This window comes from Peromyscus leucopus, chromosome 3, assembly GCF_004664715.2.
Source record: "Peromyscus leucopus breed LL Stock chromosome 3, UCI_PerLeu_2.1, whole genome shotgun sequence".
Lineage (NCBI taxonomy): Eukaryota > Metazoa > Chordata > Mammalia > Rodentia > Cricetidae > Peromyscus > Peromyscus leucopus.
In genome coordinates, this window is record NC_051065.1 from 148,169,458 (window position 1) to 148,181,527 (window position 12,070).

Sequence of the window (12,070 nt, forward strand, 5' to 3'; positions counted from 1 at the left end):
ATAAGAGTCTATTTTTTTACCTTCTTTCACAATTTTGGGGAGCAGCATCACACACACACAAAAAAAAAACCCCGAGAAAACCCTAACTTTGTTGGCATCCATCATCCAGAATGGATCACCTCTCAATACTCAAGCAGTTCCCAAGTGTCAATTAATAGAAGTCTGTACAGTTTTAGAGTCTGCGTTCCCAAGGTCGTGAGGAAAGGAGACTAGGGTGGCACGGCCATTCCTGCTGCCTTCCGTCTCTGCGCCCCTCTCAGAGCTCCCACGTTGGGCCCGTGTATCCCGAGGTTCACCACCTCCGTGGTCGGACGCAGCCACTATGAGGAGGGCCCGGGGAAGACTTTGCCATTTTCAGTGGGAAACACGTGGCTTTGATGACGGTTGGATCTGGATTTGCTGCCCCTTTCTTTAGTGTAAGGCACCAGCTACTTAAAAAATAAGGATGTTTAATTCACCCCTTTAACAGAGGAAGACTGTTTAAGAGATGTGATGTGAAAATTGGATTAAACTCTTGAACTCTTATACAGATAAGATTGTAAATAAACTGACGACATTAAAAAAAAAAGAGTCTGTGTTCCCAGAGCATTTGATCCTTGAGGCATCAATTTATTTTCAGAGTGACTTCTTCTTAGTCCTCATCTGCATTTTAAGATCCCTTATGACAATCACTCAGAGGAGATCACGCAAAGTCCAAATCCCACCAAGCCCTCTCCCACACAAATATATATATACATAAAAAACACGACAGTGAAAACGTACAGCACACGCCTGCATATTAATGCTTTTGAGAGAGAGACTTATGGTTGCTCAGATTCCCTCACCAGGACAGCCTACCATCAATCCATGACCTCAGGGGAAGGGCTTCCTTGAAAGTCAGCCTCAAAGGAATAGAGCAGAAAAATCCATCACTGACACCCCTGACAATTCAAATGAATAAAAACACAGAGGGTGGGTGTAACAAACCGTGTGATAGTCTCCATATGCTTTTCTAAGCATATATATATATGTATCTTCTGTTTCTGTCCTGCTTAAAACTCAGAGAGAACGTCGCTTCCACTGTGGTCTGAAGTCCTGAAGTTCTGCTGTTCCCCAGTAGATGGCGATGCTGAACTCAAAGCTGCCATCAGCACTCTGGAGGGCCCACGCTATTTTGCGTCGCAAGTATTTTTTAAAAGTCATATAATTTCCCCCCTACACTACGAAAGTGAGTATTTAAGAAGAAAAACAGGTACTTGAAGGATCGTTTTGCTATCCACTGTCTTCAGTCGAGAAATTTCATCACATGTGACATTCCAGGAGGTTGCTATCAAAGTCCCAAAATACGAAATGCATCTCGTAAGTCATCGACTTCATACAAGGGCTGCAGAGAAAGAGATATAAAATGAGTGAATGGCTTCAAAATTGAGCTGGGGGAAGGGAAGGCGTCTAAACCAAGTGGGTGGCTTAAGAGGAAAGTAAATTGGGACCAGGACCAGGAAAAAGAAGGGGAAATTCTGGCCTGGAAGGAACCCCGTCTTAAGGGAGGTTAACAAAAGGAAGACTTGTGAAGAAGTCGGTGAAGAGAAGGCAAGAGGACGGAGTCTGAGTGGGGGCTCTGCCCTGGGGAAAGACAGAAAACTGGATTTAGGAGCCCTCAAGTAGTCACCATATGAAAAATGGGTGATACAAATGAATATCTAAGAGGCTCCTGCTGTGGATATCGCTCTATATAAATAAAAAACTGATGGCCAGTGACAAGACAGGAAATATAGGTGGGACAAGGAGAGAGGAGAATTGGGGAAACAGGAAGATGGAGGGAAAGACACTGCAGCCACTGCCAGGACAAGCAGCATGTAAAGACGCCGGTAAGCCACCAGCCACATGGCAAAGTATAGATTTATAAAAATGGGTTAATTTAAAATATAAGAACAGTTAGCAAGAAGCCTGCCACGGCCATGCAGTTTATAAGTGATATAAGCGTCTGAGTGATTATTTTATACGTGGATTGTGGGACTGCCGGGCTTGGTGGAACCTGGAGAGAAGCCCTCCAGCAACAGCTCCAGTCATGGGGCAGAGTGTGGGGTGTGGGTGGGAGGGGAGGTGAGAGCAGAGGAGAATACTCTTACCAAAAGGATGCGCCGGAGCTGTCTGGTTAGACGGACAGAATTTTCATGCAGTCCCTCCCAGGCTTTGAAAGATCTTTCATGATTTTCTACAAATGTATTCCAGCAGTAAAAATAGTCTTAGAAGAAGAAGAAAAAAAAAGTAAGTAAGAAGGAGGTGTGTTTGCACGCACGCGTGCACATAACCACAGTGCGTGGCTGAAGTCAGAAGGTCAGAAGGTCAGAGGACAGTGGTGTTTCAGGGATCGAACTTAAGTCATCAAGGCAAGTACCCCTCTGAGCTATCTATCTATCTGGCCCTCTTTATTATTACTGTTACTATTATTATCATTAATGTCATTATTATTTGTCTGAAAAGGGCGGGACGCAGGGATCTGTACATGCTGGACCAGAGTTCTGTCACCGAGCGCACCCGCAGCCCTCCCAACTTCTGTTCCTCAAGTTCTGATCCTTCTGAGACTGGTGCCTACTCGTAATTCTAGCTCTAAGAAGGCAGAGGCCAAGGAGTTGCAAGCGGAAGGCCAACCTGGGATAGTGAGGCCCTGCCTCAAAAAACAAAGTAGTGCTTTTGACATCGAAGAGGAATTGAGAGCCCTTACGGAGCCCCCCGGCCCTCCCCAGCCCCACCCCGCCGACAAGCCTCACTCCGAGCTTCAGTTCAGACCGCCTCCTCCGGTGCACAACGCTCACCTTTGAAGGTCATGATCCCGATCTGGACCCCGGCGCGGTGCAGTCTCCGCAGCCCCTCAGGTTCAGCCTTGCGGTCTTCGCAGAAGTAGAGGCGCGCGGTGAAAATCCTCAGGCTGAGGTTGGGGTTCCATCTCAGAAACTCAGCCACGTGCCGGGCACAGTCGTAGCAGGGGCTCCAGGAGGTGAACCAGGTGACGCGGTAACACCGGCCGGGGTCCAGGTCCCAGTCGGAGATGTAGCGTAGGAACAACAATTCCACGTGGCAGCCCAACTGGAGAGAGACAGAGAGCGCCGGTGACGTGACAGGCACGCCCTCCCACCCAGGGCCATTGGGGATGCTTGCGGGGGAATGTCGCAACTGGCTGGCCTGGAACTTGATTTGTAAACCAGGCTGGTTTTGAACTCAGAGATCCTCCTGCCTCTGCCTCCAGAGTGTTGTGCAAACTGTTAAGAGAGCTCTCACTGGAGCCAAATTTGTTTATAACTCTGGCCCTGCTGGGTAAAGGAAGGCTGAGGATGTATGGGACCAAGGACGATGAAATCAGTTGCGAGTGGGAGAAGAATCCTCATACACCTTGCGGGAATTGCATTTGTGTGTAAAACTGCACCTTGACCACTAGGTGGCGCCAGGACAATTTGTAAGGAGGGTTAGGACAGTGCCTGGAGGTAAAGTTATTTTGAGAGGTTAGAGTCTTACCTTGGCATACAAGTGGGGAGCAATTACATAATGTGTGCGTGTTATGTGGTCACCGTGACTGTGATCATTACAACCTTAGTAGGTCCACTTCCTGTTGCTGAAAATCGTTGGTCTAAGACTATGAAGAAAGCATTTTATTTTACCTAACTCTGTTGTTCTATTTCCTTAGCAGTAAATTGAGCTGGTGTCATAAGCACTGTATGTGAAATAAGAGAAAGGGCCCCTTGATAAAGCCGTCTATAAATAAGGTGTGTCATGGCTCCAAGTAGGGAAGAGATTGTGTGTAAAATGGTGGTGTTGAGGTAAGCTACCCCATGAAAAGGTAGGCAGAAGAAGCTGCATAATAAATCGCCAACCTCACGGGGCTCTTCCCTGGGAGTCCTGGAGATGCCCATGGGCATGTGGAAGCCAACCTGCAATTCAGCGAACTCTCGAGGAAACCCAGTTCTCTCAGGCAGCTGAAGGATTGACCCAATTACCCAACTGGCCGAGGCTTCTCTATGACTCATGAATGAAACTCACCAGGATAGATGTTTTCCTTGGCCTCTGGTCTTTGTGAATCGGAGGAAATGAGATTATTTGGAAAAACAAGAGTTGAGTTGATGTCATTTCTCCTATTTTTTTTCTCTTTGATTTTCAAAATAATTCTAAAGACATGGTGTATTTTTCTCACTCAAGAAAGTACTTGAGAAAGAACTCAGCACGGAGGGATTAAAGTGTTAAGGGGCTGGAGGTTGTTTTGTGTGGAGCTCAGGGTGGGGCGCTTGTCTGGCAAGGGCAGGTCCTTCATTTCATCCCTAGCACTGTGAAAATTAAAATTTTGAGCCGGGTAGTGGTGGCGCACGCCTTTAATCCCAGCACTCGGGAGGCAGAGCCAGGCACATCTCTGTGAGTTTGAGGCCAGCCTGGACTACCAAGTGAGTTCCAGGAAAAGGCACAAAGCTACACAGAGAAACCCTGTCTCGAAAAACCAATAAATAAATAAATAAATAAATAAATAAATAAATAAATAAATAAAATAAAAATAAAAAAATTTGTTTGTTTATTTTTTTTTCCAAGACAGGGTTTCTTTGTATAGCCCTGGCTGCCCTGGAACTCACTCTGTAGACCAGACTGGCCTTGAACTCAGAGATCTGCCTGCCTCTGCCTCCAGAGTGCTGGTATTAAAGGCATGAGCCACCACCACTGGGCTAAAAAATAAAGTAAAACATTCCCTAGTTCAAAATGCGCTTACTTTGTGTTTTTATTTATATACTTTGGATTTTGCTATTTTTCGACACAGGGTCTCACTATGTAGCCCAGGCTGGCTTGAATTTATGGTAGTTCTCCCGCCTCAGCCTCCCAAGGGCTGGAACTACAGGCATGAACCACCATGTCTGTCCTTTTAACCTTAATGTTTTTTAAAGGTTATTTTTATTTAACGTGTATGGGTGTTTTACCTGCATGTGCCTGGCACCCTCAGAGGCTAGGGGAGAGCATTGGGTCCCCTGGAACAGGAGTTAAAGTTGGTTGTGAGCTGCCATGTGGGTGCTGGGAATCAAGTCCAGGCCCTCCAGAGGAGCGGCAAGTGCTCTTAACCACCAAGCAGCCTTGCCAGCCCTTCTTCCTTCTCTAGACTTAAAGTAACTCAGAGGCTGGGGAAAGACAGAAGAGCGTGGAGACAATTCTTGTCATTCAAGGAAGGCGCGGCATCAGGGTGCCCCGCATGACTGGGGAGGGCACTAACACCCTTCAGACCATGTCTAATGTGGGTGAGTAGAATGTGAAAAGGGCCGGAGGAGGCGGCTGGAGACGTTAACCAAATAACCTGAAGAAGTTCAGTGGGGTGGCATACGCCTGTAATTACAGCGTGCAGAGGCAGGAGGATTGCCAGGGTGGGTCAGCTTGGGAGGATAGGTGTATAGGTGCTTGCTTTCTCTTCCCTCCCCCTCAAATGTTGATCGGCACCAGGGGCATCCACAGCTTGGTGTCGTGCCACACTTGGCCACCACCACCCCTGGTACCTTGTTGCGAAGGTAGCCAAAATCCAGCGAGAAGGAAGTGGCGCTGTCCCTCCTCTTCACCACGTAGCACAGGTAGGTCTCGTGCCGACCCTTAGCCCAGCGGACATTTTTGAAGTGGTAAAGAAACTTCTTTCGCTTCATCAGAAGGCTGTGTGAACGAGAGAAGAAATTCAGGGTACAGCTTCTCTGTCACTATGTTCTTCCTTCAGCTTTATTATTATTATTATTATTATTATTATTGCTGAAGATTGAACTAGAGCTGTGTGCGTGCTAGCTAGATAGCTCACCACTGAGCTGCACCCCCATACATACTACTGTCATTATTATTATTTTTTTAAATTAGGATTATTTGAGTTAAACCAGAAAAGACAGTCTTGCTTCCTTTCCAGATACCTGAGACATGCTCAGCTTAAAATTCATCCATCTTCCCAGCTTCAAATTGAGACCTATTGGGAGAGCCCTCACCCTATTTGGGTCCCCACGACAGCTGCCTTCTGCAACTGTCTTTAGCTGAGGATGACGTAAAATGATCTGGTCTTCGGTCTTATCATTGTATTTTCAGCTTTTCCTCCTGTCTCCACCTCCGTATTCCACGTGGATCTCAAACTCCATATGGTCAAGAAGCAGTCCTCACACACCCACGGCCTGCCCCCTCCCCTCCCCACAGTAGTCAAACTAGATAGTCGGTTGCCCATGATTAGTCTTTCCTCCGCTTCCATATTTAATTAATCGTGTAAATTTGTAATTTCTGCTGGGGGGGAGGGTAGTGGTGCATGCACTGGGAAGGCAGGGGCAGGTGGATCTCTCAGTTCCAGGCCAGGCTGGACTACACAGGGAGTTCCAAGATAGCCATGGCTACACAGAGAAGCACTGTCTCAAAAACTAACAACAAAATAAAAATGCACGTTCTATTGTGTCTCAGAAAAAAGTATGGGGCTTTGACATTCTGAAAACTTCTGCCCCGCTGTCTCCCAGCTACCCCAAGAGCATCACAGAACCAGAACCTTCCCAAAGCAAGTTATAAAGCCTGGCGAGGGCCAGGTAAGGTCGCTTCTGCCTGTAACCTCAGCACATGGGAGGATTGCTCGAAGTGTGAGCCCAGCCTGGGCTCTACAGCAAGAATACAGCACAGCAGTACAGCAGTTGCCTACCGTGTATGAGTCCCTGGATCCAATCCCCAGCACCACAAAACAAAAGGAAACCTAGAGAGGTCACTCTCAGCCAGGCATACGGGCAGACAAGTCCAATTCCAGAATTCGAGCGGGGAGGAAGGAAGAGCAGGAGTTCAAAGTCAGCCCGAGGAAAGAAGTCATTCTCTTCCTTGAAGACCCTCATTCTATGGGAGTCCTGTCCTCCATCCAGGGAAAGGAACGCTGTAGACAGGCCTTGCCTGATGGCCTCCGTCCCTCTCTAAGCACAGGGTCATATGAGGTCATGCCAACTTACAAGCGTATTTCTACACAGTAGCCATCCTTCATTGGACAGAAGCACAATAAAGCTCCCCTTGCGTCTTTAAAAAGTTACATCTAGTTACTATTGTTATGTGCATCTTATGTGCATATGGACACATGCATGCATGTGGAGGTCAGAGGGCAACTTGGAGAGGTCGGCTCTCTGCTTCCATCATGGGAGGTCCAGAGATCACACTGAAGTTGCCGGGTTTGGCAGCAAGCACCTTCACCTGGAAGCTGTCTGGACAGCCCTCCCTTGGTCTTTGGGTCTTCATTTCTGGATTTCCTTTGGTCAGCTTTGCTGGTTTTACTTTATTGATTTACTTTTGTTGTTTGTTTGGAGACTAGATCTCACACAGCTTCGGCTGATAGGGAGCTTGATGGGGATGACTCCCCTGCCTCCACTCCCCAGGGCTGGGATGGCAGGTGTGTCCCACCCACTTGTGTTGACGCGGTGCTGGGCACTTAACTCAGAGCTCTGTGCATGCTAGCAAGTTCTCTACTAACAGAGCTACGTCTCCGGCCCTGGAGGTTTCTCTCTTTCTTTAAAAATAAAATCTTTGTGAGGACTAGAGAGGGGGCTCAGCAGTGAAGAGCATGTACTGCTCTTCCAGAAGACCTGAGTTCTAGACCCAGCACCCACATCAGGTGGCTCACAAACACCTGTCGCTCCAGTTGCAAGGGACCCAACACCTCTGGCTTCTGAGGGCACCTGCACTAACACACACACACACACACACACACACACACACACACACACACAGAAGGAGAGAGACAAAAATAATTTAAAAAATCTCTCTCTATATATATACATACATACATATACATACACACACACACACACACACACACACACACACACACACACACACACACAAACACACATATGCCATAGCACGTGTGTGGGGATCAGAGTACAACCTGGGGTGTTGGTCCTTGACTTCCATCTTATCTGAGGCAGGGTCACTTGTTCACTGCTGTGCACCCCAGGCTAACTGGCTCACAAGCTTCTCCTCTCTCTACCTCCCATCTTGCCTTAGAAGCACTGGGATTACAGTCGTCTGCTTTGCGAGGGCTAAACCCCGCGTCATGCTTTCATGGCGAGTACTGCTCCCACAGAGCCGTCTTCCCAGCCCACAAGTTTCTTTAAAGAATTTAAAGTCCCTGTTAACGCTGTGGGCATAGTAACAGGAGCCAGGAGATAACATTGAATAGTAAAAACCAGTGTCCCTCACTTGTAGGGACAGCACTGCCACACAGTGGTGCCGGGTGGAAGTGCAGAGAATTTGTTAAAAAAAAAAAAAAAAAAAAAAAAAAAAAAAGAGCTCGTTAGGAATTTGAATACGGTTTTGATGCCAGAGAATTGAAACCTTTTTTCACTTTTTTTGGTTGTTGTTGAGATGTAATTTACATATTAAGCTCCTCTCACTTAAAATCTACAGCTCAATGAAGGCTCACACGTCCGCACCCCAGACTGCCAGCGTGATGAGCGTGGACGGCACTTCTAGGCTTCTTAAGTTTCTTCATTTCTATTTGCTGGTATTTCTCCTCCTACCCAGGCACCGCTGACCCGCTTTCTGTAAATGTAAATTATTCTACTTTTCTGTAATTTTGTATAAATCCCATCCCCTCCTTCCTGTGTGACTTCGCTCACTGAACCTAGTGAATTTGATATTCATCCAAGTATTAGTAGTTGCTTCCTTTTTCCTGTTGAGTAATATTCTATTGTGTGGTATAGCATGGTTTCTTTCTTCATTCACGTGCTGATTGACATTGGGTACGGACCGCTTTGGTGCTGTGGTGGAAAGAACTGCTATGAATATTCACGTACCATCATTGATTGCATGTACTTGACAGCTCACATTTCAATAATGCAATACAAGTCCCTGACTTTTGGGGAAAATTTTTCTTTTGAGATTTGGTCTTGCTGTGTGACCCATGCTGACCAGGAGATCTCTATGTAGCTGCAGCTGGCCTCCAATTCCCGATCCTCCTGTCTTAGCCTCTAACAGTAGTAGCTTTATTCTGAAATAATAATTTACTATGATAGCTCCATGTCTACTGTTTATCACCAGCTATAAAACCCCTTAGCAGCCGGGCATGGTGGTCCCACACCTTTAATCCCAGAATTTGGGGAGGCAGAGGCAAGTGGATTTTTGTATATTGGAGGCTAGCCTGGTTTACATGGAGAATTCTAAGCCAGCCAGGCTTTGTAGCGAGACCCCGCCTCACAACAACAATAACACCAATAAACACGAGCGAGGCTAAGCTCAGTATATGACAAGGAGCATATGACAGGGAGAAATGACCTATCTCTCATATCCAGCCAGTTTTCAACATCGTGAGCATCGTCTCTTAGCAATCAATCCCCTTTATATTTCACTAAACTTTCTGTGCTATCTAGATGGGAAAACCTTTTCAGTGGATCGAACCTGGAACCTTGTACATGCCGGCGAGTGCCGTACCACGGAGCCATACTCACAGTCCTGAATTTTTTCCACATACTGTGCGTAGCCTGTGTATGTACATGTGTGTGTGTGTGTGTGTGTGTGTGTGTGTGTGTGTGTGTGTGTGTGTGTGTGTGTTTTGGGGGCTGCTATAATGAAAAAGGAGAGGTATCCTGGGAGTTTAGGAAAGAAGGATGTCACCCAAGTGAAAAAATTATGTCCGAACCACAGGAAGATATACTAGGCCAGTTCTGTTTTCGGATTCCAGCCACGGTGAGTGGAACTGCACAGTCCTGGCCTGCTGATGGCGAGCGTCGATCCACCACTTCCCTCAACCCCAGCTACAGCCTGTTTCCAGCTCCCTCTTCTCAGGGTGTCCCTGCCAGGGAGGGAGGACTTTGCCTGTAGATTGACAGCTGCTGAGACAGCTGTGCTCTGTGAGGCGGAACGCTAGCTGCTTCCCCAGCCAATGCAGACCAAAGACAAAGGGTTAAAAATAATCCCAGCAGAGTCACGGGCAGCCATCGCTAATGGCTCTGCAGATGCGCTCAATGGAAGAGACGCACGCTGCCCTGGGCGCCGGTCGGTGCCGTCTCTCCATGTTCTCATTTGTTTTCCCTGACTTTTGGTCTTGCCTTGTCTTTGCATTTTGCTGCGCATGTACATTTATTTCTCTCAGCCCCTTCCCCATCAGGGCCTAGACTTCAGATTTGTTTTCAAAACCTTCCTATAAACTCACGAAGTAGTACTGTCTGCCCCCTGGAAACGTTTCTTTGAGGGCTGGGGATGCAGTCCAGTGACAGAGTACTCGATCTAGCATGTGCAAGCAAGGCCCTCAATGTGGTCCTAATAAAGACAAGGGGGAGTGGGAAGAGGAGGAGGAGGGAGGGGAGAAAAGAAATAAAAAAGAAGAAAAGAAAGGGGAAAAACTGGAATCTGAAGAGCATCCACACTATCACTAAATATATTAATTAGCTCTCTATTCTAAATATTATGATCAAAATGGAACTGAGCTCGAGTGTATGGGTGGAGCATGGGTCTCTCACCCTGGCAGTAAATGTAGAAAAACAAGAGAGAAGATACTGATAACAGCTCCTCAGGAACTGCATGTAAGAGCCCCGAAAAGCTTCCAAGAAGTTAAGACTTCTCTGCACAGATTAATTAAGCAGTAAAAATGCCACTAAGTGCCTAACAGTTGAGCCTATAACACTAAATTGCCTGTTTTAATGAAATTCTCTCCTTACAATAGACATCATCGTAATGAGTTTCAAGCAATCATCTCAAATGTTTGGTATTTTTAAGAGGCATGAATTTCCTTACTATAGCTAAGTAATTCCAGTGAAGACTCCCCGTGTGAGTCTTAAAATGTTGACTGTTCGCCAATAATTATGAAAATAACCACTCCTGTTTTTAGTAAGACATTGCTACGACCTCTTCATTCTGTGAGTCCCTAAGAGTTCGCTGTTATTGCCGTGAGCCAGCTCCAGCGCTGTCCAAATCTCAGGGTGAGCCAGGACTTCCTATCCCCTTTACAACATGGAGAAGAGAGAGCCGGAGGGAAGTGAGGAGAGGTAGGTCCAGAACGCGAAAGACCTGAGCAGAGTTTGATGAGACAGAGCCAGGATAGAAAAAGCTCATACTGACAGGCAAAGCCTGCCAGACAGACAGACAGCAGAACAGGAGCACACACACACACACACACACACACACACACACACACACACACACACGAGACTGCCTTGTTACCTGTCCATATCGGTCTCCAGCGTGACTTTCTTGGCTCCCTCAAAGTCTTCAGCCAAAGGAAGCTTGCTTCAAGCAAGGCTGCTTCAATGCCCTTGTGTGACAGAGCACTGGCCCCTGGCATTCAAATCTGAGCTCACCCCTGTGGGCTCCTCCCCCAACAGCATCACCACCACCAGGTATCCAACATCTGCCTCTTGGGTTGGGTCCAGAAAAGATGGGCGGGGCTCTGGTAGGCAGAACCACATGGAAAATGATTCAGGGCCATTCTGCTTACTCCTCCTTTGAGGCTGTTCCTTTAAAAAGCCAGCTCAGGCACCACAGGTAAGAAAGATCAAGAGACAACAGCAGTGGACACTTTTCAAAAATGTCATCATGTTAATAAGAAGTATCTGTGTGTGTGTGTGTGTGTGTGTGTGTGTGTGTGTGTGTGTGTGTGTGTGTGATCCTGAGTATCAAACCTAAGGCCTTGTGCATGCTTCCCAGTTCTAAAACCATGATAACAATAGTAATGACAATAGTCATATTTACTTAAAGCGGCGTTCAATGGCATTTCGGTAGCATCTTGTGCTCCATAAACAGCTAGCTCCATGCAGCTTTGGGCCTCAGTAGAGATGGGTGCTGACAGCTTCCCTCCTGGTTGAGCAAGTCAACTCAGCCACACAGCATCCAAAGAATGGGCTTTGGCCTCCCCGCCCACTACTGGTTTTCTTTTTTAAAGTCACACTACAAGAAAGCTGGAGAGACTAGTTGCTTGCACCAAAGAGGGATTCCCCCCGCCCTCCCGAGATCCGCCTGCCTCTGCCGTCCCAGTGTTGAGATTAAAGGCGTGCGCCGCCACCGCCGCCGCCACCGCCACCGCCACCGCCGCCACCGCCACTGCCCGGTCAAAGAGGGATTTTGAAATGAACCATTTTTTTTCTCATTAAAAATA

At 47.2% G+C, this 12,070-nt stretch overlaps 1 protein-coding gene across 1 annotated transcript; it reads right to left on the reverse strand.

Moving 5' to 3' along the window:
• Nucleotides 1–588: 588 nt before the first annotated feature.
• On the reverse strand, nucleotides 589–11,147 carry Aicda (activation induced cytidine deaminase). The gene is made up of 5 exons (XM_028857842.2): nucleotides 11,140–11,147; nucleotides 5,496–5,643; nucleotides 2,796–3,066; nucleotides 2,109–2,224; nucleotides 589–1,363 (listed from the first exon to the last, which is right to left on the reverse strand). Exons 1-5 carry the CDS (start codon nucleotides 11,145–11,147, stop codon nucleotides 1,310–1,312), a joined length of 597 nt encoding a protein of 198 aa, XP_028713675.1. The 3' UTR covers nucleotides 589–1,309.
• Nucleotides 11,148–12,070: the final 923 nt, after the last annotated feature.

What these genes read in the sequence shown, in the direction of transcription:
- Aicda (XM_028857842.2), bottom strand. An exon ending in TTGGCTACCTTCGCAACAAG is followed by an intron (nt 3,067 to 5,495) that starts GTACCAGGGGTG and finishes GTCTCTCTCCAG; the next exon opens with TTGGGCTGCCACGTGGAATT. An exon ending in AGCTCCGGCGCATCCTTTTG is followed by an intron (nt 1,364 to 2,108) that starts GTAAGAGTATTC and finishes CTTTCTCTGCAG; the next exon opens with CCCTTGTATGAAGTCGATGA.